The sequence below is a fragment of the Dromiciops gliroides genome, chromosome 2, assembly GCF_019393635.1.
Source record: "Dromiciops gliroides isolate mDroGli1 chromosome 2, mDroGli1.pri, whole genome shotgun sequence".
NCBI lineage: Eukaryota > Metazoa > Chordata > Mammalia > Microbiotheria > Microbiotheriidae > Dromiciops > Dromiciops gliroides.
Window position 1 is genome coordinate 438,668,664 of NC_057862.1, and position 17,038 is coordinate 438,685,701.

The window sequence follows — 17,038 nt, forward strand, 5'->3', positions numbered from 1 at the left end:
TTGACTTCAAAGTCAGGCATGCCTGATACATCCCAGGACGGTGTTTAACAAATGCTCCTTGTCTAACTGATTATATCACATTCCTTTCCTCTGGTTTTTATCTGCTTTCAGATTCTAGACATAAGTGAGAATGGGGAAGAAACGCCTAGGGTTATAATTTCATAATTTCACCTCAGAGCCTTACTCCTAAACTTGAACCAGACAGTGAATCATATTAATATAATCAATCCTGAGTGCTAATGAACAGATTCCAAGTTTGCATTTTTAATAAACTCTAGTTTTTGACCTGGTTTAAAGTAGAACAAAACTTTGAAGTTTTGGAAAGTGGTTAATTATCCCTTTTTAGTACCGAACTCTCTTGCACAGAAGGGTGGTTGCCATAGCAATTAATTTAGGTCCTTGACTGGAATAGGTTGTTAATGGCCCTTAGGTTGGACAGAAAAATCTTAAGCAAGATGCTCTTCATTGCCAGACATAATCTTTAAAGGAGTCTTTGTACCCATTATGCTTTGCGGAAGGAACCTTAGGATTTACAGGGATAAAATGCCTACCCAGCAGAATTATGAGAAAAGTGTTTCTTGAACCTTAAAGCACCATATAGCAGAGTTGTTATTAGTCACAAGGGTGTTTGAACTCAACCTGTGGCAGCTTCTTTCTGAATGGTGTCAGACAAAGACAGAACTTAGAACAGAACGCCCTAAAGTATATGTGTTTTTCCCTCTTGTCTGTTATAAATGCACATATGGAAACATGGAAACATTCATGTATCAACAGAAACCCTGGGGCAGACAGCATGCCTGAGGAGGCCGTAGAAAATAACCAAGGCTTTTTACATGTGGCCAAATAGACAGTAACCTTTTTTTGTGCCCCTCATATATTTACCACATTCAGTTTTGTATTATAAAGGGTCCCTATAGCTTAAACTGCACTAAGACTTTGAGACACCCTGTATGTTTATGTGTACATATCTTATCTCCTCTCCCTTATTATTTTTGAGGGCAGTCAATAAGAATATTTTATTTATCTTTGTAACCTACAGTTCTTGGCACAGCTTATGATGTTTGTTGAAAAAATGATGCTCCTAGTAACATACTATGAGATTTCCATAGGCTTGTGTGGATTTGTATTGACTGATAGATATTTTCATTCGGTAGGACTGATTGCTAGTATTTATGTCAATCATTGGTGAGACAGTCTTTGACCATGAAATAGAATGCAGTTAACTGGCTTATACTGGGGCCAAATGTCTTTTCTTTGTCTTATTAGCATTATATACTCCTATGTTTTTGCCAAACTGACTGACTTATTGCTTCTACCTCTTTACTTTTTTTTTTTTTTGCTGGACAGTGAGGGTTAGGTGACTTGCCCAGGTTCACACAGCTAGTAAGTGTCAAGTGTCTGAGGCCGGATTTGGACTCAGGTACTCCTGAATCCAGGGCCGGTGCTTTATCCACTGCACCACCTAGCTGCCCCCTACCTCTTTACTTTTGAACAGGCTGTCCCCCATGCCTGGTTTGTTCTCCTGCCTCATTTCTACCTCATAGATTCCCAAATAAGAACGTAATTAACTCCTGAGGACAAGAAAGTATTTCATTTTTGTGATTATATAGCATTTAGCTTAGTATGTGCTTAGTATTGAGTAGACAGTCACAGCACAGTACCTGGCACATGGTTAAGTGCATAATAAATGCTTATTGACCGACTAATTTAATCAATACTTACTGAATTGAATCATTCTAACCAACACAACTTAAGTGGTGTTAAGTGGTAGCCAGAAGCAGAACGTTTCAATGAAATGATTTCCAGCCAGAGTTTAGCTATGCTAAAGAAGCTTAAGTATTTTGAGTTTTTACTACTTGTTTTTATTATTATAATTGTGCTATATTGACTGCTTGAAAACTGTTGTCTTCCAGGGCAGTTAGGTGGTGCAGTGGATAGAGCACTAGCCCTGGAGTCAGGAGTACCTGAGTTCAAATCCGGCCTCAGACACTTAACACTTACTAGCTGTGTGACCCTGGGCAAGTCACTTAACCCCAATTGCCTCGCTTAAAAAACCCCAAAAACTTGTCTTCTCAGGGCTTCAGTTTCTTTGAACAAAGAATAGAGTCTGGTGAACCTTAAATTCCAGAATCTTCATGCAGACTAGGAATGAAAAGCTTTATTTTGTCCCATAGTAACTTTTGAACAGATGGTCAAAAAGAAAATTAAAGACAAAGAGCAGGAAACACTAAGTTATTTAGGAAATGAGCTCTGGAACTGTGTCAATGAATTGATTAAATATTAAAGATATGTTGTTTTCTTGTATGTTTGTTGTTTTTCAGTCATGTCTGACTCTTTATGACCACATTTGGGGTTTTCTTGGCAGAGATACTAGAGTGGTTTGCCAATTCCTTTTCCAGCTCCTTTTACAGATGGAGAAACTGAGGCAAACAGGGTTAAGTGACTTGCCCAGGGTCACATAGCTATGAAGTGCCTGAGCCTAGATTTGAATTCAGGAATATGAGTCATCATGACTTCAGGCCACCTAATTAATGTAATCACACATGTAATCCTTCTTAGCTTTCAAGATTTTTATTTTTATTTCTTTTTTTTTAGGACTTTAGAGATCCATGACTTTATTTAACTGTAGGGCAATTATTCTGGGCATCCCTTCTTTGGGATGAGGACAAGTAGTTATTTGATTGACTGAAAACAAAAGAACATTAGAAGTGATTATCTGTAAAATTAAGGATGAAATAAATTTTTTTCTTATTTATTTATTTATTTGGTAGGGCAATGGGGGTTAAGTGACTTGCCCAGGGTCACACAGCTAGTAAGTGTCAAGTGTCTGAGGCCGAATTTGAACTCAGGTCCTCCTGAATCCAAGGCCCATGCTTTATCCACTACGCCACCTAGCTACCCCTAGGATGAAATAATTTTTTAAGGTCCCTTACAAGCCCAGCATTCTCTGATCTTTATCTATTTCTTGTTGGAGAGCCGGAACCAGAAGTGTATTAATTATCAGTTCTGCATGAAACATCTTGTTAAAGGAGAAAAGTGGTCTTGACTAAACATTTAACAAGTAAAATAAGTCAATCAGCCAATAGTCATGTACTAAGTTTTTAGTATGTGCTAGGTAGGCACTGTGCTTAAGAGGGATATAAAAGGAAAGACTGAAGCATGGGTCTCTCTCTAGTTTGAATTCTAGTGGAGGAGACAGCATGAAAATAACTAAGTGCATACAAGATATACTCAGTAATAAAAGGCAGTCTCAAAAGGAATCTTTGAGCTCTCTTCTGGAGAAATAACTATTCAGATTAGACTGTGTTCAGTAGTTTTGATATGTATACTAATTTTAAAAATTTTAATTGCTTATCAGGGGGGACCTTACAGAAGACAACATGGAAACAGAAAATGCAGCAGCTGCAGCTGCAGCTGCTTTCACAGCTTCTTCACAGCTGAAGGAAGCAGTATTAGGTAGGAAACATGCAAAGCATTTCTTTTTTTCATCATTTATTCCCATTACTCTACCTCAGAATATTTTAAAGGACAATATTTCTTAATATTCGACATATCTTCTAACTTAGAAGACTTGTTTTACTTTTTGAAGAAATTACAGGCTGTCATTTTTTATGAATTTTACTTCCATCACAGTAATCTTAATTTTCTCTTAAATTAGATCATCTCTAATGTCATTCCAGCTTTAAAATTCTGATTTTATGATTACATATCTGCATGATTTTAACTGATGAAAACAGAGCTTACCACAGCACTTTGCTGCCCTCTTCTGTTTCATTCTTTTACTATTAGTTTGTTAATTTGAATAATTTATCAGGATTTATTGTTATGATTGTGTTAATAACTCAAAATCAAAAACTATTTACAGAAAATATTAGTAGATATTTTTATAACAACTTTAATATTTTTCTTTTCATAAAATTAGAAATCTCATGATCATTGAAAACAATGCTAGGAAATTTCAGTATAATTGTTTTATATAAAACTTGACTATATCTTCTAAAGGAATTTTTCTGCTTCTGGATTTTTGACTTTGCTGAATTGATGGACATTTCATGAATATCATGAATAAGTTTATAAGCAGCCCAAAAGTTGATTTGTAAATTGGTTTTTTGGAAGTTTAATCACAATTTCCCATAGAAATACTGTTTTAGGTGGTAGGTAGGTTACCAGGCTAATCTATATTGTAGCCTATATTGTAGTTGAACTAGAGTGGCAATAATGTAAGCTACACTATTGATTAAATAGTTGTAGTTAAACCAGACTACATGTAGCTTTTCCCAAACCTCATCCTATCATTTCCTCCTCTGGGCTTTAGCACATGCTATCTTCCATGGCTAGAACACCTTCCTTTCATCTGTTGAAATCCTTTTTTTCCTTTATGGCCTAGCTTGGGTGATACCACATTCATAGCTTTACCTTACCCTTGTCTTTTTTTCCCCTCCATGGAGTGTAATAGATGTTTCTAAATTAAGTGTCCTATCTCAGGAACTGCTTTTAAATGCATTTTTGTAGATTATTAGTTGTGCTTTCTGATTTATAGAAAATGGAACTGAGAGATTGTAATTGATTTTCTTTCCTTTCCTTCTTTCTATCTGTATACCTTGTGAGAAGTGAAGATGGCTGAAGAGGAGGAGAGTTTGGAGACTGAGATTGTTTATCCTATCACCTGTGGAGATAGTAAAGCCAATTTGATATGGAGGAAGTTTGTATGTCCTGGCATTAATGTGAAGTGTGTTCAGGTGAGTATATATAGCATTCTTCTGAGATTGAGTGATACTGAAGGAACGCCTACCTTATTTTTGAATGGGAAGGCTAGTGGTGATAATATATTTCTGAGAGTAAACCAGAATTTACACACAATCATGAGTTACAACTAGACTTTCAGCTGAAAATTAAAGAAGATTAAAATGTAACCCTTTCTGTCATGCAGTTAAGCTCTTCCTATGGATTAGCTGGTTCTTGGGATTAGAAGGTGCACATTCCACTCAGGTGACAATATTAGGATTACCCCGTGATAGAGTGGATCATTAAATCAACAGGAATTTACTAAGTGCTTATTACTATGGGCCCAGAACTGTGCTAAGTGCTAGGCATACCAAAAAAAGCAAAAGTAGTCTTTTCCCTCAAGGAACTTAATTTTAAAGGTGGGGGAGGGGGAGACAACATATAAATAAACAAACAAATAAATAAATATAAGATCTATATTTTGAAAGAATATATGAGGAAGCAAATGGGAATTTTGGATTAAAGTTGTTAGACATTTCAAGCCCTCTGTGCATTGACTTTGAGTCTTTTCTCTAGTTATCCACCAATTAAAAGAAAAGTATTACTTAAGACTTAACAGAGTAATTCTTTTAGGAAAATCTTTGATTGGAATAGTCCCTACTACAAAGAAATTTGTTAACGAGACTATACCTTTATTTGTCAACAAAGCATGAGATGTTATTATCATTTTACTTATAATCTTTCACTATTCATTTGGTCAAAAAATTAATTCAGCAAATATTAAATAGCTACTGTGTACAGAATATATGCATTCCTAGTTGTTTTTAATGGGGCCTAGAGAGGGAGAGGTTTACTCCTTTTTAGATTGTAAAGCTCTTTAAGAAAAAAAGATTGGATTTTGAAATATGAATCATATATAGAAGACTATTTTAAGAAAATAACCTTTAAAGGCATCAGATATTTTACAGCTATTCCTCCTAAGTACACAAGAAAATATTTTTTGGTCATCTTTTAGAGCTAAGAGAGAAGTTACTTTTAACATGTAGTGGTAGTATGAAGTTCTAATCTCTACTGTAGGTAAGAGGACTAATAGCTCCTGGAAGCAGATAAGCCTAAGATGAGAAGTGAGAAGCAAGGCACTTTTTCACAAATTGTTCTTAGCTCAAATTCTATTAGGAAATTGTCCACAGAGTCTTCCTTCCTGAAGTATAGTTCTTATAAGCAAAGCAAGGATTAGAGCTCTTTTTTCCTATCTCTGCCAAGACCCAGTGACTCATGCCCCATTTTTTACTTTTTAATTTTTTTTTGCTTTCTAAGTAAATAACATTTTAGTTTGACTATAGTCCTAACAATTGTTTGTTGAATCAAGATTGTAATTATAAAGTCTATTTTGTTAGAGGGAGAGGCTCTCTGTTTACCATCTGGATATTGTTGTTCCTTTAGCTTCTTTTTCCCTATTTAAGTCCATCTCATATACCGAAGACAAGGTGGTCTATCAGTAGTATGGACTGTCATAACCACTTGTAGATTTCTTGAGTGGGCACTCTGCCACCTAACAGATCAAGCAAGCATTGATTTTTCTTCTATGTTTCCAGGACACTCCATAAACTTGTCTTGTTCTAACTGCAGCTGCTTCCTGCTATTGTAGCCAGATCAACCTCCTTTCTGCTACAATCTAATGTTTTACCTAAACTGCCCACTATATTTGGACTAGGTTGCCATGCCATATCACTCTTTTTTTTCTCATACCATACTGATACTCCGTCTCTTTTAGGAAGCTTTCTCTTATTAACCTATATGTACCTCATACCCTGTATCAAATTGTGGGCTGCACCTAACCCTTCCCATTGTATTATATTAATATGTGTGTTATGGATTTTTTGTTTATTCTACCACAGATGTCAAATTTACCATGTAAAACTCCCGAGTGCCAAACCAGATTAAAATGTAATTAGGAGGGGCTGCTAGGTGGCGCAGTGGATAGAGCACCGGCCCTGGAGTCAGGAGTACCTGAGTTCAAATCCGGCCTCAGACACTTCACACTTACTAGCTGTGTGACCCTGGGCAAGTCACTTAACCCCAATTGCCTCACTAAAAAAAAAAATGTAATTAGGAAATGTTTAACAAAATAAATAAAAATACAGTATAACATCAATGTTAACTTGTGATTTTCTAAGTCGACATGTTGTCCACAGGGGTCTGTTTCTAACTGAATTTGGCACCACTGATATAGACAATACTTTTTTCTAGTCACCTATATTATGTGTTTAGACTTTTAGTATTTGGCATTAGATTACAAATTCCTTGAGGGTGGTGACTATATCTATCTAGATAGATATCTATATCTAGATAGATATAGATAGACACAGAAATCTACATAGTCTCCACCCTCAAGGAATTTATAATCTAATGTGGATTCACATGAGATTTAATCTATCAATCTGTCTAAACCTATCTATATTCATTTATATGTTGGCTAGTAACTTCTGTAGCTCCTTTGACTTCTTCTCACACCCTTAAAGTGTTGGCTTCTCTGAGTTCTGTTCTTCTTCTGAACCTTCTTCCTTAGCAGTTTTATCTACTCTCACAGCTTCAATTCTCATCTTTAAGAGGATAATTTCCAAATTTATATTCCCTAGGACTAATTTCTTTCCTGAATTCCAGATGCACACCTCTACCTCAGTGTTCTGGTAGCACTTCCAATTCGACATACCCAAACCCAAACCCAAACTTATCTTTCTCCTAATAGAGACTCCTCATTCTCACGTCTCTGTTTTTGTCAGTGGCACTGCCATTTATCCACTCATTCATGCTTAAAACCTCTATGTTACCTTTGATTCTTTCTTTTCCCTCATCATCTGTAGCCAGTCAGTTACCAATTCCTATCAATTCTACTATTTCATTCAGTTTCAGTACTTTCTTTTCTGTTCTCACTGATGTTACCCTAATATAGATTCTTTTGCCCTCTCAATGGATTGCTACAAAAACATTTTTGATGGTCTTCCTGCTGACATCCTCCTCTTCCCTCCAATCCATCCTTCACACAACTGCCAAATTAATCTTCCCTATGTAAAGATATTCCTAGAGTTTTGCTTTAATGCCATGTTGTGCTGTGGAAGACAAACACCCTAATTTCTTCTCTAATGTTATACAAGCAGAATGCAAGTCCTGGCAGGTCATACCAAGCTGGAATGATGTAAAATAGAGGCCTTAAAACATTTGTCTAGGGCAGCTAGGTGGCACAGTGGATAAACTTCCAGTCCTGGATTCAGGAGGACCTGAGTTCGAATCTGGCTTCAGACACTTGGCACCTACTAGCTGTGTTACCTTGGGCAAGTCACTTAACCCTCCTTGCCCGACAAAAACAAAAAACCAAACAAACAAACAAACAAAACATTTGTCTATAATCTTAGGACCAATCTAAGTATAGTGACTTATAAGTATGTTGGTCACTAAATGATTATTTGACCATGGCAACTCACGAAACAGGTAAAAATCCAAAATGGCCCTTACTCCTTTTTGTCTCCTTTCCATATTCATAATGGTGGAGGAGGGGGCAGAGGATGTTTCCTAGTTTTTAGGCCATCTCTGAGCTTTAACTGTTCAGTGAATTGATATGCCATGAAATTGGGTTTATAAGACCAGTTTCAATACAAATGAAACTAGTACACAAGAAGAAGTTGCAGCTAAATGGAAAGATGGTCTCATAAGCTCTTCTTGAAAGGTAATTAAAGAAGTTAGCAGTGTTGATTTCATTGTGCGTTCAAGGGTAATAAGAAACACCTTTTCAAAGAACACTTGGCTATTTTATATTTGCAGTATTCATGATGAAAGTAGGTAAGGACACCACTGTGCCATGAACATTGTTGTAGCTAATGAGCCATCATCTATTGTAGAGGATGAAAAAGTAGAGAAATTGTACAAGGAACAAGGCAGGTTCCACCAAATCACATTAACATATACTTTAGTTACTTCAGTGTGAGGGTGAGTACATAAAAGTATGAAAATTATGTTGGCAAAATGTGATTCAGGATAAAAAATGATGTCAAAAACATGTATTTTTCAGAAGGTTTTATTATGAGTAGTTTCTTCCTGACAACATCACAAAAAATTAATCTAGTTTTATATATATATATATATATACATATATATATATATTTTTTTTTTTGGTGAGGCAATTAGGGTTAAGTGACTTGCCCAGGGTCACACAGCTAGTAAGTGTCAAGTGTCTGAGGCCGAATTTGAACTCAGGTCCTCCTGAATCCAGGGCTGGTGCTTTATCCACTGCGCTACCTAGCTGCCCTAGTTGTATTTTAACAGACCCATTTGATTATTCTAGGAGTCATTTCAGAATCAGACATCCATATATTGATTGGTATAAAAGGCAAACATTAAATTATAAGAAAAAATAAAGATGAGAAACTGAATGCTGTTATAATGGCTCATTTAAATGAGATGTTGACTTTGAAAATGGGAAATAGACAAAAGTAAAGACATTGATTGTGATTATTGCTTTTTCTTAAACTTTAACTAGGAGACCAAAAGAACCTAGAAACTGCTTTAGCCAGCACACTATTTCCTTGCCAAGTGGAGAGACATGGTAGCCAAGGTAACAAGTTTAGAAAAAAAGCTCAATTGTAAAACATTGAGGAGAAGGATGGAACATTTTGCGCAATGCTAAACAACAGTGAAAATCAGTAGAAGAAAAACAAGTACCCAGAAAACTGGGCATGACATCCAACTAAGCCAGATTATTTCAAAGCATTTATAGGTTACATCAGAAGGACATATAAAAATGAAATGGGTTAGAGCATTTCTATAGTGGTTTATTCTTTTCACTGAAGAAAGTGACATGACCTTGCTAATAATGATGTAGTCAGAATTTTACATTTGGCTACTAATTTTAACTTGCACAACTCACTTCTCTATGCATTATGCTTCATCCAAACTGGACTACACAAAATCTCTTATTTATAGCCAGTATTTTCTTATGCCTGGAGTGCCTCTGCCACCACCTCTGCCTTTTGAAATAATTCACATCTTTCAAGATCCAGCTCAAATGCCAATGTTTCTAAGAAATCTCCCCCTAACTTCCAAAGTTGGAGTAATCAGTACATCAAGGACCTATGATTTTGTTAGTGTGGGAACTCCCTCCACTGAGGCAGATTCCAATTTATATATAATTATATAGTTTTAGTTGCCTGTGGCTCAGAGAGATTAAACGACTTGCTTATGGTTAGTCAATTAATTGTGAGAGTCAAGATTTGAAACTAGTTCTTCCTAACTTCCAAGATCAAATGCTATCTCTAGCCTCTTCTACCTTTGATTTCCATAGAAATCTACTAGCTCTCAGCTCCATTCCTGTTAGCTAATCATTTTTTTCATCAGTTTAAAGACTTTTTGAATGATCAGGTTTATCCCTAAAACCATACCAGATCTTGACAAAACCAAAGATTTTACCCGATCTAATAACTTCTAACATTCTATGCAGTGAACATTACTTATTACTAGAAGTTTACTATTGCTATTACTAGAAGATTGCTTATGTAGAAAATGATCCTAAATCTCCTACATTCTTGCATAGTACTTTGTATCTCTCTTACCCTTTTGTTATATTTTATTCTACACTATTGTAGCTTTATATTTATTGAATAGCTTTTCAAATTTGTGTGTCACACACAGATTGTAAGCCCAATGAGGGCAAGGATTATTTCTTAATTTTCTTTGTATCTTCTCCAGTATTTAGCATTGTACTTTGCAGATAAGAATCACATAATAAGTGGTGAATGTAATAAATGAATAAATTCCGGGTAATCTTTGAATACTCCATAAATTTTTTTGCTAATGATGATGTAGTCAGAATTTTACACTTGGCTACTGATTGTTCTGTTTTTCTTTCTTCTTCAGTATGATGAGCATGTGATCAGCCCTAAGGAGTTTGTCCACTTGGCTGGCAAGTCAACTCTGAAGGACTGGAAAAGAGCAATCCGCATGAATGGGATCATGCTCAGGTCAGCCTATTTGGTAGCAAGCACCTGAATGACAAGATAGCCTCCCTCCATTAGGGACAGTTTCAGGCCAAGCAACAGGTTAAGCTGATGAGTCATTGCAACCTTAATCATCCACATTTGCCATTATGATTACTATCAGAGATACACAAAGTAAGCAGTTGCCAGGGCCAGAACTTCCACCCTACATTTGCTCATTTGTATCTGGGTAAGCAATGCTAAGCAATAGATATTCATAAGTCTTTCAATGACAGGAACCAAGAATCCTCCATTTAAAAAAAGCCAAAAAACCCAAACTTTAGTAGTAGGTAATTTTTACTGCACAGAATGTTAAAAGTTAGTATTTCAGCTAAATCTTTGACTATTCTGGAATTGGACTTGGTCTTTGGCATGAGGCTGCTTGTCCAAAAATTCTGCAGTTGACTTAAAGACAGGTTAGCAGGAGGGAAGATCACGGAAAATTTGGAGAACTGGAGATAATGAGTGAGGCTAAGTCTTTAGTTGAATAAGGACAGAGGAAGATGAGGAAGAGAGAAATCTCTGCTTTAGAATTTTAAAAAACCCATTTTGTTTATAAGCTTTTCAGTTTTCCTTTCTCTACTCTGTTTAGGAAGCCAATATATATTGTTTGCCTGATTTCTCCTACTTTTCTGTAAAATTAAACTCCTAGATTCTCCCACTGAATCTGCCATAGCAGTGACAAGGAATTGAACCCAACTTGATGAAAATTTTTATTTCTCTTGACTTTCAGTTCTACTTTTTCAGCTAACTACCTCTTTAAGACAGCTGGGTGGTTCAGTGGATAGAGCACCAAGGCCTGGAGTCAGGAAGAACTGAGTTCAAATGTGGCCTCAGACACTTACTAGGTGTGTGACCCTGGGCAAGTCACTTAACCTCTGTCTGCCTCACTTTCCTTAACTGTAGAATGAGAATGATAATAGCACCTACCTCCCAGGGTTGTTGTGAGGATCAAATGAAATTATATCTGTAAAAAAAAGTGCTTAGCATGGTGTCCAGCACATAGTGGGTACTATATAAATGCTTATTTTCCCTCTGCACCCCCTTCCTCCCCAAGACTAATTTCTGACTTTTAGTTCATCAGCCAGGCAGGCATTTGTGGCTCTTTTCTGTTTTCTTTTTTTTTTTCCTGGAAGCTCATTCCAAAGCTTGTGGCAAAGCTCTTAGGCTCTTGCTTTCCCTATTGTCTTCCTACAGTGAATATAAATGAAGCTCGTTCTAATCAACATCTTGCTTGAAATGTTTATAATACTGCCCCGCCAAGCTGCTCTCTCTTTCTTTTCTCCGCTTCCTTGTCACTTAGCTCCCCTCTTTTTTCTCTCTTTCTTTCCCCTCGATCCCCTCCCCCCTTTTCATTTTGTCTGAGCCCATCCTTTTGAACAACTTTTAGTAAGCTGAAAGTTTGGGTCAATGATAGTCTCCCTCTTCATTTTTCCTTTGATTAATAAGAATAACCGGATCTCTAACAGGTTCTGGAACTGTTCTGGGGTTATACAGGGATTTGTCAAATACAGCTTTATTATTATCAGTTTTAGAAGTATGTTTATTGAAATTTTCAGACATGTCTAATATTGCTGCCCTCTATATCCCTCAGGGTCTTTTTTGATACTTAACAGTTTAAAGATATGATTTCAAGTTGCCCTCTCTGCATAGTGACAGCTTCCAGTATCTTCTTTCATTTTGAGGTCTCCCGGGTATATTTTCCTATTGCTTTTTGAGTATAATTGTGTCTATCCAAACTAGTGGTTCTCTAATCATTTGGTCTCAGGAACCCTTGATACACTTAAAAAATTATTGAGGATCTCCCAAAGAGCTTTTGTTTCCATGGGTTTTATCTCTCGATATTTACCATATGAGAAATTAAAACTTAATATTATTATGAAAATAGTTTTGACTTGGTGATCCCCCTGAAAGGATCTCAGTGATGCATATAGGTCCCTGGACCATACTTTTAGAATTACTGGTCTAGACTCTGAGATGAACTCTCTTTCTTTGATAATTTACAGTCTGCCCAAGTAACCAGAGTTCTCTAGTTGCACAGTCAATCCTAGAATGCTTAGAATGCTTGACATTCTTGAAAAAAAGGGAATGGGACACACTCAGGCTGGATGTAAGGCCTTAGCACCTTTCAGCTGATAGATACTTCAAGAAAGGTTTATTGTTAAATAAAATTAAATATTATATCCCTTCCAGTCCAATTAATTTTTAACCAAATTTCTGCCTGGCTGTTTTAGCTGTGAGAACTTCTTGTCAAGTTTGGCCTAAGGCAGAAGAGCTTTTTACCTTTAATATCCCATTTTCATTCTCTTGTTTGCCAAAGCTGGCTTCCTGAAGAAAAGGCCATTTCTCCAGCAGAATAAACTTTCAGTTGAAAAAATGGAGCCTTTTGGCAGCATCTCTGTAGCAAAATGATCAATCCATCTGTGCCAGAAATTGGCACACAGATTTAAAAATATTTAGACACAGATTTGCAAATAAACAGGCTTCAAAACTAAACCCCACCCCTTCGTGAAGTTTATATCTTAGTTTTCCCTTGCCAGAATATAACTTGTTTTTTCCCCTCACTTCAACCATAAATCGATAACACCATATATTTCTATAGTACTTCATATATTTTCAAATTGGTTTTTCTGATGTTATCTTTTAAGTTCCACTTATCTCCTTAGGCAGAGAGAAGTCAACCTCTGATTTTGTAGGACATAACCTGATATCAGAGATATAAGGAAAAAGATGGAGGGGCAGCTAGGTGGCACAGTGGGTAGAGCACCAGCCCTGGATTCAGGAGGAACTGAGTTCAAATCCAGCCTCAGACACTTGACACTTACTAGCTGTGTGACCCTGGGCAAGTCACTTAACCCCAATTGCCTCACCAAAAAAAACATGATGGAAACTTTCTTTTGAAGAACCTCTGCTTAAGCAGTGATGCTATAGGAAGGAGGAAATGGAGAATCCTCAGTGTAGCTAGTAGTAGCTGTCTAGCAATAATGAGTGTCAAGGAAGCCAGAAATGAAAATAACCTTCTAGGTTATCACCATTCTCTTAGAACCCACGGCAGAAGGGTTACCCGCAGTAGACTTTCTGGCATTTATTTCTTAGGTTTTAGTTAAAGACCATAAATTATGCAATCTCTTATGTTCTAATATCTAAGATTTTGTTGCCCATTTCCTTTTCCCCTCCTCCTTTTTTTGTGTTTGAATTTTGCTTCTAGAATGATATGGGAAAATGCCCTGAGAACTATCTAGTTAGTTAGCCTTTGGAGAGAGGACTCTTTAATAGTTCCTTTTGTTAGATAAGTCTTCTCTACATATACTTCTGGGATTTACACTTACTAGAATTCTTAAGTGCTATTCCTTTCCTTCTAGTTTCCACAAGCATTCTTCAAAACTACTTCTTACCACTATCTATGAGTCATTTTTGCTAAATCAAGAATTAGATAATAGTCCTTTATGAAATAAACACCATTCTTTTTCTGTCTTCATTGGCTTTACAAAAGCTAGTGGGACATTTGAATTTTCAAGAAAAAACATTAGAAAGGGCACCCTTACCCTTTCATTGTAAAGCAAAATAATTTCTAGGCCCAATTGCAATTCAGACACTTGTTCATTGTTTGTAGTTTGGAGAGGAGCCTTAGCTACTTCTTTCTTCTGTCTTTTCTACTCTTATTACTTATTTCCCATTGTCTTTTTACTTTTCTCATGCAGGAAAGGACAAATGATTTATTCAGTTTTATTAATATATTTTTAAATAATCACAGTCATAGCATTCAGATTTTGAGGGGCAATCTTAGAAAAAGCTTCCCTTCTCTCCTACCCATTTATAGCTAAGGGTGTTGAAGCCTGGGGAAGCTTAAGGAACAAATGAGTGGCAAAACCAGGACTAGAACCCTGGTCTCCTGATTCCCAGCCCAGTGCCCTTTCCACTACATAACATTTTCTTTTTATTTTATGGAATTTAAGAGATCTTAGGTAATAATGTAAACATTTCTTACTGAATAAGAAACTTACTGAATAAGTTGAAGGCTACTGCTAACTGCTTTAGCTACTGTGACTTTTGTGTTTGGCTTCTTGGTTTAGTGGAAAGAGTACTGTATTTGGAGTCAGAGGACCTGGCTTCTAATTCTGGCTCTGCCACTTATACCTTTCTAACCATAGGTAAGTCATTTAACCTCTGTGGGCCTCAGTTTCTTCATTTGTAAAATAAGGGGGTGTAGCCAGAAGTACGGTTCCTTTCCCATTTAAATCTGTGATTTTGTGATTCTTTAGCATAAGGGACTCAAACCTTGCAGGGCCTGCTTGGCAAGAGTCTTAACATGTTCTCAGATGCCATAAAATCATTGCTGAACTTTCTTTTGCCTGAACGTATATTGTTCCTTTCTGACTTGTTCCAACTTAAGGACAAGTAAAAGATGATTAGATAGAAAGATAAATAGTTCGTGTTTGAGTTGGGACAATTGTAAGTTTTGACTTCAGTGTCCCTTTGGTGGTTTGTGATCAGCTTATGATTATACTCTTTATATATAATCCTTTGCCACAGGAAGATCATGGATTCTGGAGAACTGGACTTTTATCAACATGACAAGGTCTGTTCGAACACCTGCCGCAGCACTAAAATCGACTTGTCTGGTGCCAGAGTGGCTTTAAGTAGTCAGACATCAACAGAGTACATCCCTATCACTCCTGCTTCTGCAGATGGTATGTTTTCTTTGTGCCCACCTCTGACTGAGCTATATAAATATGGCTTTATACTTTGTGACTATATTCTAGGTACAGGCTTGTTTCTCTTGCTTTATGTTACATTTTGCTTTATATTTATGTTTCTTCCTTTTCTAAATTTCCTGTTCTGTTAGGTATAATGGAATAATCACTGCCTGGAATAAGCTAATTTAGACAATTCAAGTAAATGAAGTCTGGCTGTGGTAAACTCCCCTTTCAGTGGTTTCTACTTGCAAAAAGAGAGATGAACAAGTGAGACTGCCTCCTTAGCGTCACAAGAATTCCTCCATGCCTCACTATGCTGGTCTCTTTCTGTTTCTCTGTTTTTAGTGAGAAAATTATAAAGTCACTTCACTACCTCAAATTGGATTTTGAGTCCCATTTTCTACCAGCTTATGAAATTAACAAATGACTAATAAATTACTTAACTTTTTTCAATGAAAGTTGCCTTAATCAAACTACTTAACATTTTCTTCTGATAGAATTAAGTAATCCCTAGAATTCTATCTTATGAGTTTCTTTTTTGAAAGCCATAATTCTAAATTTAATAATATTTCAATAGGCAGAATTGGGTTTCCAACTCTTTTGTGTTTTTCTCAGCTATTACTGAAGAACTTCATTTGAAAGAGCATTTGCTTTTTTTTTTTACTAGTCCTAAAGCAGTAGCTCTTTTCTTCAATTATAGAACATTCATGCCTTTTAGTACTTAGGGAAGAATTTTGAGAGTATTAGGTCCATTTTATCTGGCACTAAAAGTTTGCATCATCCTTTTTAAGCAGAATATGTGTGATTTAACAGTGTATCATTTTAAAGTCATGCCCAAGAAACCCTGGTAAGACCTAGAGGCTTCAGCAACCAGTTAGATATATGGTTATTGATGCTTCTTTTGCATGTTATAAGGGAAGTGTGGACTTTCAGTACCTAAGTTCTAATTAAAGGGTTTTGCTAGTCAGTTTGTGTTAGGGCTATGTAAAGATTATTTAACTTTATATACCAAAGCTGCAAATCTTCCCTCAAGTCTTGCAAATAATTAATCCTTTTTGTCAGCTTTGCCAATATAATGGTTTTGAGATGGATAACCTCAGAATTACTTTAATTTGTAGTTCTCTAATTATTAGCGATTTTGGGGTATAAGACTTGGATTTTTTCCTTAGAAAACTGCCTATTCATATCCTTTGACCATTTTATCAATTGGGAAATGGCTACTCTTATAAATTTGAATCAGTTCCTTTTATAGCTTGGAAATGAGTCACTTGTCAGAGAAACTTGTTACAAAGATTTTTCTAGTCCCACAAATCAATGCTTTTGGTCATGTGACTAGTTGAGAGACTATCTTCAAAAATTCATCCTAATTTCTGAAAAAAGCAACCTGATGCCTACAGATAATTTATCAGTATTGAAGTTTATAATCAGAAATGGAATTTTGTTTTAGCACATAAAGGATGTTATGAATAATTTAGCAATCTTAATTTTACAGAAGAAGAAATTGAAGCCAGGAAGATTTTAAGTGACTTAACCACAGTCACCCAGCTAAATAGTTGTTTCCTGTGCTAGAAAAATGCTGTCTATACACTA

The 17,038-nt window shown here is 36.2% G+C and overlaps 1 protein-coding gene across 5 annotated transcripts in view; it reads left to right on the forward strand.

The window, feature by feature from the left end:
• GMEB2 (glucocorticoid modulatory element binding protein 2) overlaps positions 1-17,038 on the forward strand; it is a 56,425-nt gene that overhangs the window by 14,700 nt on the left and 24,687 nt on the right. For 4 of the 5 annotated variants that reach the window (XM_043980194.1, XM_043980197.1, XM_043980195.1 and 1 more), the window contains exons 3-6: positions 3,359-3,456; positions 4,612-4,739; positions 10,633-10,736; positions 15,285-15,442. In XM_043980194.1, coding sequence (XP_043836129.1) covers positions 3,359-3,456; positions 4,612-4,739; positions 10,633-10,736; positions 15,285-15,442 — 488 coding nt within the window. The remainder of the gene's footprint in view (positions 1-3,358; positions 3,457-4,611; positions 4,740-10,632; positions 10,737-15,284; positions 15,443-17,038) is intronic. The other variant, XM_043980198.1, reaches the window with a different exon arrangement.